General features: G+C 29.9%; 3 protein-coding genes across 3 annotated transcripts in view; 2 read left to right on the forward strand and 1 right to left on the reverse strand.

Moving 5' to 3' along the window:
• Positions 1-798, forward strand: part of HELRODRAFT_171668 (hypothetical protein) — a gene marked incomplete at both ends in the record, with an annotated part of 1,891 nt that extends 1,093 nt beyond the window's left edge. The window contains 2 exons of the mRNA XM_009018369.1: positions 75-257; positions 760-798. Of these exons, the coding sequence (XP_009016617.1) occupies positions 75-257; positions 760-798 (222 nt within the window). The remainder of the gene's footprint in view (positions 1-74; positions 258-759) is intronic.
• Positions 799-1,595: 797 nt separating this feature from the next.
• On the reverse strand, positions 1,596-8,604 carry HELRODRAFT_77660 (hypothetical protein; the record flags this gene model as incomplete). The annotated part of the gene is made up of 17 exons (XM_009018370.1): positions 1,596-1,712; positions 2,189-2,298; positions 2,379-2,504; positions 2,753-2,880; positions 2,954-3,035; positions 3,104-3,189; positions 3,252-3,328; positions 3,385-3,633; positions 3,698-3,814; positions 5,135-5,343; positions 5,406-5,482; positions 5,816-5,939; positions 7,560-7,751; positions 7,822-7,906; positions 7,967-8,107; positions 8,240-8,351; positions 8,411-8,604. The coding sequence occupies 17 exons, from the start codon at positions 8,602-8,604 to the stop codon at positions 1,596-1,598; spliced, it is 2,226 nt and encodes a 741-aa protein (XP_009016618.1).
• Positions 8,605-9,693: 1,089 nt separating this feature from the next.
• Positions 9,694-10,938, forward strand: HELRODRAFT_171671 (hypothetical protein; the record flags this gene model as incomplete). The annotated part of the gene is made up of 2 exons (XM_009018371.1): positions 9,694-9,911; positions 10,053-10,938. The coding sequence occupies 2 exons, from the start codon at positions 9,694-9,696 to the stop codon at positions 10,936-10,938; spliced, it is 1,104 nt and encodes a 367-aa protein (XP_009016619.1).
• Between the last annotated feature and the right edge of the window lie 3,539 nt (positions 10,939-14,477).

A 14,477-nucleotide genomic window follows, 5' to 3' on the forward strand; every position in this document is an offset into this window, starting at 1 on the left:
GGCCAAGTCTGGACTACGACTGTTCTGCATTAAAAAATAATGACTATGTTGTAGTAAAATTTAAAACTAAAAAGAAAGTTATTCATTACATTGGCCAAATAATATCGGAAGCTGGAGATTTAATGGTAAAATACTTGAAAAGGGAAAAGATGTCATCATTCAACTTTATCTGTAGAAATGATGAATTATATCAATTTATAAAAGAGGACATTGTTTGTAAAGTTCCAGATCCAATTCAGCATGGTGGGACTGCTCGAGTCAGTCGTCACTTGGTTTTTCCCGTTGATTTGACAATTTTTAAAGATCTTAATTAATGTTAATTTTTATTAAAAATTATGAATTATTATATCCAATGTGTTTTAACGAGTTTTTTGGAGGCAAATGAACATCAAATCATATTGATTTATACCTAGGATCAATGTACCCCATGGGAGGGATCATGGTACCCCGTATATGGGGTGCTTTGATCCTTTGTAGGGGTTGTACCAAAGTTAAATTTTTTTAAAAATTTCTTGTATTATACAATTGAAACTGAACTTAATACATTAAATGAATGTTCCTCTGTAAATTGCACAAATATTAATATTCACTTTTTGGTTAGTTTCACTGTTGTTACAAAAAAACCTCAAAACAGATCAATGTGCCCCCATCTCCCCTACTCATAAATTGATATCTCACTAATGTAGTAAAACTACACGCACGCATGCACACTCACAAACACACACATTCATACAAACAAAATTGAAAGCTACAAACCAGGCAATTTTGATTTTATCCTACGAGATATTGCTGGGATGAACGCTTTACATTGTCGATTTTTAAATAAATGATCTGGTAATCGGTACGTTTATAAACGCATGAAGAGCTTTTACACGAATTTTTTATTTCGCCGGCAAATCATTATTAATAAAACTTAATAAAATTAAATCAACTTATAATCGTTCAAACTTAACAAAGTTTTTTTTTTATAATTTTCAGTAAATCTCCACAGCGTATTTCTGGGTACGAGCTAACATCGTCTTCATTCATCAGCAGGATACCAAAAGTTGGCTGTAAATGAAAATTTATTCAGATAAATAGCTGCAACTTGAGTTAAAACATTTTGTAATGATCATTGCTACTGCTATTATAATAACTCGTTTAAAGGAAAAATGTTCAGCTTTTACAAATATTTTTTAAAGCTATAATATTTTAGTGTTGTAGAGAGATTATTAAAATTAAACAGCGGAAATCAGCTCAACATGGCCTCAATTCAGAACTTATATATTTTCGTCAACATCATAAATTTTAATAAATTACAAAACAAACTATTGCTGATGAGGGCTATACGCAACCAATTTGGCTTGTTAAACTTGGCTTGTTAAACTTGCTAAGCAAGATTTACTTTCCAATGTCTACATTGACTCGCTTTGAACAAAATTTGCCGAAATTATTTCACAATAGACATAACGGATAATAAGCACGATAATGTAGTACGGATACGAAGGAGCAATCATCTGATCATAGCTACGTTGCATCGAGTGCTATTTGTCGAAGGGTTTTAAATTCTTGTGAAATGAATGAAATATTTTTTAAAGCTATAATACTAAAATACTTCAATTGCTAACATTTCTGTTGGGAATTTTCATCAAACTTTGCAATGGTTCTTTATGTTGAATACCGGTATTTTGGTCGCGAGATATTGCTTTACAACGATTACAAAGCTTTATTACCTGTCAATGAATGTTTTTTTTTCTAATTGATTAAAATTTTTTCAAGCTGACTTTATATTTTTTTTTACATTAATGTTCGTGAAAACACTCTTATAGCATTATTTCAAAAAGCATGCGTAAAATTTAATGAAGGTAGCTATCTAAATCTTGTTGGATATGTAAAGCTAATAAGCTAGGCGTTTTCTAAGACACGCTTTTTATTATGTTCATAACTTATATGTATAGTATAATATGAAAAAAAGGTCAAACATCTGCGTATTTCGAATGAAAGCCATCATTAGCAATGTTGACCGTGATGGTTGAATAATGGAGAAACATATGCAGTTAATAGTTATTAGATATGGAAGATAAGACTAATCAATTAATTTAAACGCGGTAAGTATCGGATGACGACTGTGAAGTACATTTAATTGCTGCTGATTGGTTCAATACATACATACATAACGAGTTTCTCAGCATAACACATACCAAAATACCTTAAAACGTGCCATTCCTATTTGAATTTCTGACCATCCATCCTCTTCAAAGGGAACATTAGTTTCAATGATGAAGTTAGCTCTAAATCTTGCCGCAAGGGTATCAAGGTCTTTTGAGTTTGATCATAAAAAATTTAAATTTGTTGAGAAATTAATTTGTTATTTATGAAATTTTATGAGCTATGCTTACCTGTAAATTCAGGCTTGCCGTTTACCGAATTATCAGTAATCTTTTTTTGCAAGTAAGCTAAGCTAGCACTTCCAATGAGCAGGTATTGTCCTTCATTGGATAAATTCAAAAATGCTTCCTTTTCCGCTGAATTGAATATTTTTGTTATTATCATTGGTATCGTTATATTATCATATATTCTTGTTCAAAAGATAAAAGATGAAACAATATATTTCCTATATTCGCTAATTTCATTTGTGGTTTAATTAAATTTATATTTCTTTCGTTAGACCAATTCATTTAAATTATTAAAATAAAAATATCATTAATTTTTAGTCAAAAATTTAAATTACTTATATATCTCCGGTGCTTTCAAAGCAAAATATCAAACTAACAAGCATCAGATTTTTGTTTGACAGTTCTTTTGTCATCTGTGGATTGCACAACCAGTTTAGCGTGTGGGATGTGTAACACGTTAGAAAACCAACCATTGATTTCATCGTTGCTAACATTTACCGTAATTCTATCAAATCAATTTTTACAATAAACTGAAAATACATTCTAAAATAAACTGAATAGAAAAAAAGTTGAGCTACCTATCATTACAAATCTTTCCTTCACAAATCTTTATTTGGCTTTCATTTTTCTTCGGTTCGTCGTCTATACTTAACTCCATATCTGGGTGTCCTGTTAAATTAAAAACAACTAATATTGGTTACTGTTGTATTTCTTAAATTAAAACAAACCTTCGGAAGAAAGAATAAATTTAGAAATGTCAGAAATCTTAACTTTAATCATACACAACTGAGAGTTAATCTTCTGATTGATGCATCTGTCAAATCAATTGAATTATTACAAATACAAATTGTTTGTAATGGTGTGTTTCAAATTTACTTTCCGTCAGATTCATTTATAACCATCCAGTGATGATCAAATTTAAGGCCGCGTGTATCCAAGTTGCATTTCCCTAACTATTAATAATGATTGAACTACTTAAAATGTTTAAAGTAAAAACCTATTTAAATACTTTTATGCCCGAGCATGATTTTATTGGATAAATCCAAATCTCTTTTAATACGTATTCAAATTTAGTTAAGTAGAAAAAATTTGAAAATTCTTGCAAGGATTCGTTTCCTGGTTCGAGAAAATTTGTGACCAAAAAATTGCAGAAATAATCAGCGTCAGCGGCAGTGGATGAGAATCCAAATGATATTCGCACCGATCCAGTTGGTCTATCGTTAATTATATCGATTCCATCACCGCATACATGTCCTAACTATAATTTTAGTTATACCATAAGTAGCTTCAATATAATTCACGAAATAATAAAAAGTAATTACATTAAAATTTTGCATAAAATCTTCATCGGTTAGGTTAAGATATATTTGACAAGCTCCTAAATTGCAAAAACATCCTGTTCTCAAATGTATATTGTTTACCCTGGCCAGTTCTTCTACCTAAAACAAAATTTTGTTGATTACAAAAATATAAAAAAGTTAAAATTAAAAAATAAATTAAAAAAAGTAATTTTCTCCACTGTTTGTCAATGCAAATTTTGATGCGTTTTTTTAATTAAGTACATGTTTTTCGAGACAGAACTCCTGCGTTTGATGAAGGCAAAGAAGGTTTCCAACATACAAAGAACATAATCTTGTTAACTATAAAAATCATAACAGCAATAAAAATGTTGTAGTAAACCACAAAAATGATTTTGTAAACTTCAATGAAGGCAACGTAACCTACAAATCACAACACGAAACGATCACCTTAGAATTAACTAAGCTCAAACATTATTAAAGGTTGATCACATATGAATATTTCTCAAAAACTGAAAATTGCGTGATGCCTTTGAGCAGCTAAATTCCCAAAGCTAAATATTATACTTATTGAAAGAACAATTTTTTTAATTAATTTGTTTTCGATTTTCATCAGAAATGAGCATATGAATGGCAACCTTTTTGAAAAAGCAAACAAATTAAGCAAATTAATTCAAAATTTTGATTGTGTTACATTTTTTTCTTCACACTAAACCTCAAGTTACAATGTAACCAAAAATAATGACAAGCTGAAATATAAAGGACAAAAACATGGATATAATATATATATATATATATATATATCTATATCTATATATATATCCATATATATTATATATATCCATGGACAAAAACAACTGGTTTTTTAAATGAACTATTGTTTAAAATAAAATAAAAATTTTTGAATCTAGAATAAAAATGGCCATTGAACAACACCACTTTATTTTTATACAAACAATTTGTAAAGTTGTAAAAGTTATGTATTATACAAAAACTCTATCGAAACTTTGGGAGGGGTCGGAGTCGGATATTTTTCATCCGAATTCCGGAAAGTGTTATGAATTTGAAATATCGTTCTCTCTTTATTTTTTTATTTTAAAAATAATCGTGTTTTTAAAGGGCACACATACACAGAGAGAGATAGAGAGAGAGAGAGAGAGAGAGAGAGAGAGAGAAAAGAGAGTTGTGTAGCGATATGCAATCGTTTGTAATACGGCAAATAATGTGAATAAAATGACATGGTTTTCATTTTATTAAGAAAAACAATTTCATTGACTGATTATCAAGTGTTTTTTAAAAAATTTTTCATTTAGTAATAATATTTTAGCAAAATTATGTTGCAAACGTTAAAAATCTTTTCTAGGAGTCAGACCTTTTTCATTCGACTCCTATACCACGATTATATCTATTATTTCTACATCCATTTTGAAAAAAAAAATTAAAAAATTAAAAAGTGCTAACTCGGGTATATCCAATGTAAAATCCGTTTGGTTTAAATAAGTTAAAATTTATAATTGGACCTTGCAAAATCTTTGTACTGAAAGAATAACTGTTTTCATCATGATACAAACGCACGAGATTTTGCCCGTTGTTGTATTTCATTAATTTCATTCTCGAATAGACGTGGCGTGAGAGCTCAAATGTTTTGTTCGATATATTTTCAAATGAACCTTTTACGACAATATGTGATTAATGAAAAAAAACAATATATTTTGAGACATTCCATAGTAACCATAAATCTGTAGCATAGAATCAAATCCATGTTTAACAGCTAAGATTTCAAGAAACGGTAAAGTCCCATCTTCAAACCTGCAGAAGAAACATTTATGCATAACAAGAACAAAAATTTTATTAGGGAATTTTAAAATATGCAAAAAATTGAGTCGATATTGAAATGACATAAAAGCTTTAGTTTTTAAAAAATATAACATTTTAATAACTGGATCAACTTATAATAATAGTTTATTTTGATAAAATGAAAAATAAAATTTCAGTACAGTGAATGCCCTATCATTTTCTTTTCATTATACACTCTACTAGCAAAAGAACAAGGTTAAATCACACATTTATTTTAATTTGTACTTGCTGGCAATTTTCAAATATCAATATGAGCCAAACTGTTAACTGAAATGAAAATCTCACTTATCCGACATGCCAGGTCTGAAACTTTGAACATCTTTGAAAGGCAGCATCATATCAATTGTTCCACCACCAAAATATTCTTTCTCTAATAAAAATATCTTCTTGTTGTTTACCAACAAACAACCTAAATTAATAAAAGCTCGTTTCAAAATTTTTTATTTTTTTTTATTAAAAGTCAATTTGTTAAGCAGGGCCGGATTTAAAGCAGGGAAGGCCCTGAAGAAGGATGAAGAGATATAAAATTAAAATATATCACAATTTACATGCCACTGCAAAGAAATTAGTTAAAATTTACAAAAAGTTGATTTGGGAACTTAGTCTTGGTAACGAGTTAGTTCAATTTGTACCTTTGACAAATTTATACAAAAAAAGACTACAATATAGACCAATCTAAGGAGTTGTTTTACTATCACATTCTTGAAGAAAAAAATTTCAAAGTTACTAAGAACGTGCTGTACCTGGTTTTGATGAACTTTGAAAATTATTAAAAATAGGCTCTGAACGACAATTTTTTTTTAAAACTTGATGGAAAGTTAGTTTTTTCTGATCGGAAAATTATTAGAGATCTCTCCTCCTTCGTTGCCCCGGGGCCTCCACACCTCTAAATCCGGCCCATACAAACTGTCAAGTTATATAAACTGATTTTATATGCAGCTGATGTTTACATTTGCAGGGGCTATTAACTAACTTTTTCTAATTTGGCCATGACAAGTCCGTTAATACGTTCCTCGGCAACAATTTAAGGCTCTAAAACGCTCTTTTTAATTTTTTGTCAATATTGTTGGCTCTTTGGAATTTTCTCTTAAGTATATTTTTATGATGTATCAGTATCAAAAACAAACATCCAGCGCATTTAAATAGTAAATATATGTGATATGCAGAGTTTTTACATTCAAACACAGTCAAAGCAACAATCATTTTCAAATAGTGTCAGACTCATTTGATTTTTTTTTAACTCCCATAGTTCATCTACTATAAAACTTTGCCGCTACATCATCTGGTCTGCCGGTCTTATTAAACGTTATTTCTACATCGATTTGATTTCTATCTTAGCTCGTTATCTTATTCTTTCTCATATCAACTCCTTCTTAGTTAATGCCACATCCAAAGCTCATTTTTTCTCTCCAACCTTTAGAAAATAAATTGACCAAACTAGTTCAACTTCACTAATCATATAGCACTGGCTTCCTGTCCACTAAAGTATTACTGTCAAATCGATAGTAATTAATCACTATACGCCAAAAAAGTCAGCCACCTCATCTTCACAATCTTCTATTGTTTAGACACTACACTGTTGCCCATCTTTGATAAAATTAAATAGATAATTTACATCAGCCTGCCAACAAATCTGGTCTGATTAACCACGGTTCCTCTTCTATTTCGGCCTGCCCTCTTCCATTCGACAACCAACTCTCCATCTTTTCAAAACGCATATGAAATCATTACCTGTTTGCGATCTTAACGGTAACTCATCCTGAGGGCCTCTGACGCTAAGCATTCAGTGCAGCCGTATTAAATGACATATTATTGTAATTTAAGATTTTGAATGCTTTTCAAACAAATTGAAGGCACATTATCCTATAATATTTGCTCTAAAAATTTCCAATATCATTTTACAAATTAAAATCAATGCATGATTTATATCAGTATATAAAATTATTTAATTTAACTTAAACCTTATATAATATTATTATGAAAAAATAATTTTTTTGTAATACATAGAAAAATAAAACTATTGAATCACCTAATCCAGTTGGAAAACCAAACATTTTATAGAAGGATAAAACGAGGAATTGTGGTTTGTGGATGCTCAAATCAATTGTTGAAGTGCTCAAATAAGATGCACTGTCAATCAAAACCGACCAATCTGCAGAGCTACCTAAGAAGCCCGAACAATTTTGTACGTCGTCAATCCAGGTCATTGGGTACCTTCTTCCTTGAAATGATGTCATTTATCGAAACAAAGTTAAAAACCATTTGTTAAGTTTTTAATGTTTTAATTTTACCGTTAAAGTTACTTTGAGCTGGGTAAACGAGTAAATTGTTAACAAAAGTGCTTTCGAATTTTTCAAACGGCTTCAAACTAATTCTCTATAAAAAAAAAATAAATTCAAAAACGTGTTACAAAATAAAGAATAAATCAACATTGACCTTTTTAACAAACTCCTCCAGATCATGTTCGCGAATGCATACAATGTCGGCGTTAGTTTTCACGTTAACTGAGTTTCTCATTCCCACGACGGATGTGTGGTTGTCATTCAAATATACAAACAAACCTTTGTTAACCGAATGCTTTTTTCCCACTCCGTATGACTTTGGATGATGTTTTTCTTGAATAAAATTTGTTGAGGCATATTCCAAATTCAAACTTTGGTCTAAAGAATAACTTTTTTGAACATCATCATTGACTATCTCTTCATCCACAGCTTTAGATTTAAACGCAAAACATTTTGCTACCAGATTTAATGCCTTGGTTGCGTTCAGAGTAAAAATTATGGAATATTCATTTTCCGAAGTATTCAGGTGGTTCAACACTCTGAAATGAAAATAGTTAAAATGTTTTAAATGTTTTTCAACCCTAGAAAACTTTCCTACTTTTTCCTCACTTCATCAACCATGGAGTCAGTTTCTAAACTTGATTTATTTTTACTGTGCGGATTTCCATATAAATTATGTGACAAGTCATCGAAATAACTTTTTAAATGAAGTTGCGAGTAGATGGTGCTTCCAGCGTGATCCAAATAAATTTGCTCTATATGAACAATTTGTTTAAAAAAATTCCAGATCATTTGTGATGGTGTTAAAAATTTAAAAATTTACTATATATATATATATTTTCATATATATGCAATTATAAATGAGATTTATATAGGGTAATTTATATAATATATGGCACATTTTATAAAACTACTCAGAGGCGCTCTCACAATAATTAATGTTAAATTAACATTCTTAACAATATTATAGTTGCCGTTGATGTTGAACGATCAATCTCTAACTCGCACATGTTCAGTCCAAACACTTTCTTTAGAGGTCACATCTGAGAATTTGGCACGAAGAGACAGTCGGAAGGAGGTTGATGGCTGCGAATCATCAGGTTTGTCATCATTTTTATTCGGTAAAATCATCGGTAGAACAGCTAGTGAATCAAAAACTTATAATTTCGTTTTATCTGTTTTATCGATGATTTTACCAAATGATTAACAGATATAGCACTTGTTACCTGGAGTAATTTCAAGATGTGTGTACCTGTAACAACATTGTTTTTATTCAAACTGACTATAGCTGGAGCTCTTTCTAATTCACGTGTTTTACACTGCTTGAAAAAATTTACCGAGCGTGCCAAATTAGTATTCAAAAAGTATTCAAAATGTGACCTATGTTTCTTTGAAACAAATTAACGAAGGGATTAAAAACAGAGCATGTTTAATGTACAATGTACAAGCCATGTACAATAAGGTGTGTCAAATTTTAAAAAGTTTTTTTTTGAAAAAACCAGGGCATGGCAAAAGAAGCTTTTTGATGTCCTGTTTCCGTTGGTGTCTTTCAATTTTAAATGGATGCACTTTAAGCTTGGTAAATTTTGAGTGAAAGTTTTATAAATATACTACATTATTTACGGGAGAGCGGGTAACATGACTTTAAGTTGAATATACCCCCATTGTTAGTTATGCTATAAATCATGAAAAATACATAAAGCAGCATTTGTCAAGCTTGAAGTTCATCTCTTTAATCAGATTTTGCAGTTTCACCTAATATTGTATGTTATAAAATTAGACCACAATTAACGCACATAAAATGTTGTTAACTTGTTTTTATGTTTTTCAGATATTGCAATAAATTAAAGAACTACTATCATTGTTATTTTGATTCTGATTATGGCCTCCCAGAGGAAAAACCTCCACTCATCTTGGTCATTATGTGGGGTCTGGCAGGGAGATCATTACCTCAGAGTTACTAACTGTGAGAGATTTATTAAGATACGGTATTCTGCTAAGGCAGTTGAGCGAGAAGGACAAAAAAAATATACCAAAAAAGAACTAGCCAAAGATATTATGACTGCCCTCTTTTATCAGTGGACCAAAGCAAATTCTAAGTTTAAATATCCTGTTGTTATTCATGAATTAACAATCCAGGAAAGAATCGTTAATTTGTGGAATAAAGCTACTGATGTGTCACTTGGCAGAAATCTTGTTTGGTTGGTATGTGATCTTTAAACAAATGAATTACCACTGAGACATCTTATTCAAGAATTGGATGGTCCAACACTGAGCAATAATCGATGGTCAGGACCAATTGGTAAGATACTTGATGATGCAATAGACCTGGAAATAAATCCAAATTTTATCAGGATAACTGTTGGTCTTTCATTGATTGAGTTAAAACAGAGTTTTATTGATGACCTCAGCACAGACCAGTATTATGGATACATGATTGTTAATGCTATCAGATCTGGTGTTGTGCCTGACAGGCTTGCGAACTTACAGATTGGACCTGTCTGTCACTCAAGATGGTTGACTACAGCTCTAAGATGTTGCAGATTATGGGTTTCCAATCATGGTCTGAAAGATATGCCACTTAGAAATTTGAAATTGATTGTCGAATTTATAGTCGGAGTTTATATGCCTAATTGGTTTAACATCAAAGTAAAGCATAGTTGGATTGATGGTCCGAGACCTGTTCTTTTTCAGCTTGAGCTTTTCAGAATCCAAGACAAAGAGGTGATGCAAATAGTGATGCCTGTGGTAAGAAGATCAGCCAATGTTCAGATGGGGGATATGAGTTTAAGACAAAGGGTAACACCAGAGATCAATCCTGATGCCAGCAGCCTACTTGAACTCATTCATTGGGATTCTGAAATGTATGAATCTCCTCTAACTTGTAGCTTAACAACGGCTCAAGTCAAACAATTTTTGCACACTCCAATGATAGTCCCAGACTGGCCCTCACACATTCAAAGTATTGAGAGATGTGTCAAGATAGTTACAGAGGCAAGTGAACATGTCTACAGTCAGGAAAGAAGGGATGGATATATTAGATCACAGATCGTCAGCAGACAATTAATGTGTAGAAATGCGAACAAGAAGGACATGTACATACAATCTCGTAAAGTTTGGAAATAATTGACACTTGCTGTAAGCTGTAAAACTGTCTACTTTGTAATTGACATAACATTGATTAGACATTGCATATAATGCTAATACTATTTCAGTATTTAATAAAAATATACAATTTGTCGTTGCTTAAAATTAGTTTTCTTTTTTCGATGATTTTTATAATTAATTCCTAAATTACAAAAATAAACATTTTAGCTGAAATTTCAACATAAAATTTACCAAGCTTAAAATTTTCAAATCTGAAGGTTAATTTGGATTCAGCATACAAAAATGTATCTTTTTGTAACCCCTGGTTTTTAAAAATATAAAAAAATCAATTTCCGGTATAAAATTGACACACCCTACTATATAAGCGCTGATGGAGAGTAAAATCGCCTACTATGTGCTTCATCATGAACATCAATGATTTTCTTATTAATTTCATAAATAATTATAAAATTACTGTTAGAAATATTGAAAAGTTCAACCGTATGCTTTCAAAAGATAAAAATTCGCTAGATTTTATAAAATATGGCATCAATTATGGTCTCTTTCCAACCATATATATATATATACGGTTGGAAGGAATCATTCCAACCGTATATATATATATATATATATATATATATATATATATATATATATATATATATATGTGTGTGTGTGTGTTTTTGAGTATATATAGATATTGCATTTTATAAAAATTTTGTAAACACTTGCCGAGATAATAAACCTGAAAGTTGTGGGAACATATCCACTTTCGTACCATTCCCATTCCTCCGTGTTGTCTTCATCGTTCTCGATCACAAATTGGTAGAACGCTAAAACGCCGCGAAAGTGCAAATGAAGAAAAAAAATATTAAGAAACAAATATTAAATGTGAGTGCGTATTAAAATGTTCAAAAGGTTGTAAACAAACATTTTAAATTGTCATTAAATTTGTGGACTATGCCCGAATGTATTAGCAGAAAATGTGAGCTGTATATTATATATGCGTTATATAAAGTATGCATACAAATATTTATATTTCGGCAAGTGCTTATAAAATCCTTATTGAACCTGACAGCAAATTCACACTCATCGAATTCGTCTTTCTATCACAAGTGCGTTAATTTATTTGTGTTCTTCTAACAGTTTATTAATATCAACCATGATTATTTATGGCTCTCATTTAAATAAAATAATTTTAAGTTTTTATTTTTAAAATATAAAACTCAGTAGTATCGTCGGCACATAAACATCGTATCTATATAAGTACGTGCTAAACGACACATCACACAAAGCATGTAAATCCTTTTTTGTATCCGAAGCCGGTCACTACAGGCAGTGCAAAGCAGGACTTGGCACCTTTAGGCTATCACGTGCGCGTGTTTCAAACTCCAAGAAAGGCATTATAGTTCGAACAATAGTTTGAAAAGTTAAAAGTTCAACATATAGGGTAGTTTTCTTACGAAAGAGGTTTCTTTATTATTACCGCTGCTTGTACAGTAATAATCACCATTGTATAAATTATGTGTAAATCATTAATATAATTGTTGTGTAAATTATGTAGATGATAATTTAGTTTAAGAGGAATAAGTAAATATAGGTTATATATAGAAATATGTAAAAGTAGGTAAGTAACTATAACGATAATTAAGTTATAAAAGTAGTTCACGACGAGACAACAAATTTACAGACATAAAGCAGTTTAATATAAGTTTATGTAACGTATAATTAACCAGAACACATAAAACTTGTATAATAAGAATGAGATGACATACAATAGGGACTGACCGGTTAGAAAGAGTTAGATAACTAGTTAAGCTCTAGGGAGCAAGGTCTCCTGGTATATAATAGGCGAGCACATAAGTTAAAGGACGCTTATACACCTTTTACAAACTTTTTCAAATTCACAATATTCGGTTTATTATTCGCGTTACTCAATTTAACATTTTTTCATTTTAGAATTCAAAGCATTGCAAAGTTTCATCTCGTCGGATGAATTCATGTCCGACGAGGAACTGAAGAAAGCTAACATTTGGACAAATTACAAATTAAAACTTGCCATAGCAGCAAAATAAACAATTTCAGACATACACTACGTACCCTCAAAACCAACAAATACAACAATAAAAATGAGCAACACAACACCAAAGATAGTTGTTCTAACCCCGACCATCCTGATACCAGGGAGGCCAGGATCAGCCTCCGACAACAACAACGCTAGACCAAAACCAACAATACTTATCAAATGACCTAGGAAATATGAGATTAATTTAATTTAAAACAAAAAATCAACAAAAAACAACAAAAATAGACAATATTTTACATTATTCGCAACGACTTATTGTTCTGATTTTCATATATATTCATTGTTCATATTGTTATTGCTCATATATATATATATATATATATATATATATATATATGTATATAATAATAGACATACACTAATTTCAGACATACACTACGTACCCTCAAAACCAATAAATACAAACAATAAAAATGAGCAACACAACACCAAAGATATATATATATATATATATTTTTATATATTAGTATTAATATACGCTTTTTAAATGGTTATCTCAAAAATATATGTATATTTAGAACAAATATAATATGTATATGTTTTAAATTTAGAATAATAATTACATAGTTTTTAAAAATATAACGTTTTGGTTTTTAAAAGTGGACATAATTATAAATAAATTTGTTTTTTTTTCAACTTATCGATTCCTGCTAATCGCTTAGGCAATATAACGGCTAACGGTTAGTCCCGCGTTTTAAATGCATCATAAAAAAAGAGGGTTTTTGCATTCATATTATTAATAATTTTTCACTAGAATAATATTTACAAATTTTAGGAAAGACAATTTCAATCTTTGGAAAAAAAAACTAAAATACCAAAAAGAGCATATTAATGATTAAAAATTAATTATTATTAATTATTATTAATTATAAAATATAAATAGAAGTCTACTACGACCAACATAAACATATATAATATATATATATATAACATATATTATATACAATATATATTATATACAATATATATTATATATTGTGGTCAGACACTAACAATAAAAATTGAACCAGAAATTAAATTATATATAATATATATATAATATATAATATAATATTTTAATCAGTTTTTAATTTCTTTAAGTTTTAATATTTTAATAATTAATTAATGTAATCTCGTTTATTAAGCTATATTTTTCATAATTGGATTGCAACACAGATAAAAATAATAAATAAAATGATTTCATCATGACAATTAGTTAATAAGCTGTGTGGATATTGGAAAATAGAAATAAATAATATTCATGACTCACTCAGCCAATTTTGTAAAATTCTGGCCTGTTATGAAAAAATTCATAAAACTTAACCGATCACAAATAAGTTTTTTTTTGGTGTCCAATAACATTTATACCTTCCGTTTGTTAATATCTTAATACTTTAAGATAAGGGAAGGCAGAAAAAACTCAAAATGTGTGGTGGGTCTACAGTTTTGGCTACTAATGTATTTTTTCATAATAGGCCCTGCTGTCTGGAATGGTTTGCCTAAGGATTTTCGT

Source organism: Helobdella robusta (genome assembly GCF_000326865.2).
Source record: "Helobdella robusta unplaced genomic scaffold HELROscaffold_21, whole genome shotgun sequence".
NCBI classification, from domain to species: domain Eukaryota; kingdom Metazoa; phylum Annelida; class Clitellata; order Rhynchobdellida; family Glossiphoniidae; genus Helobdella; species Helobdella robusta.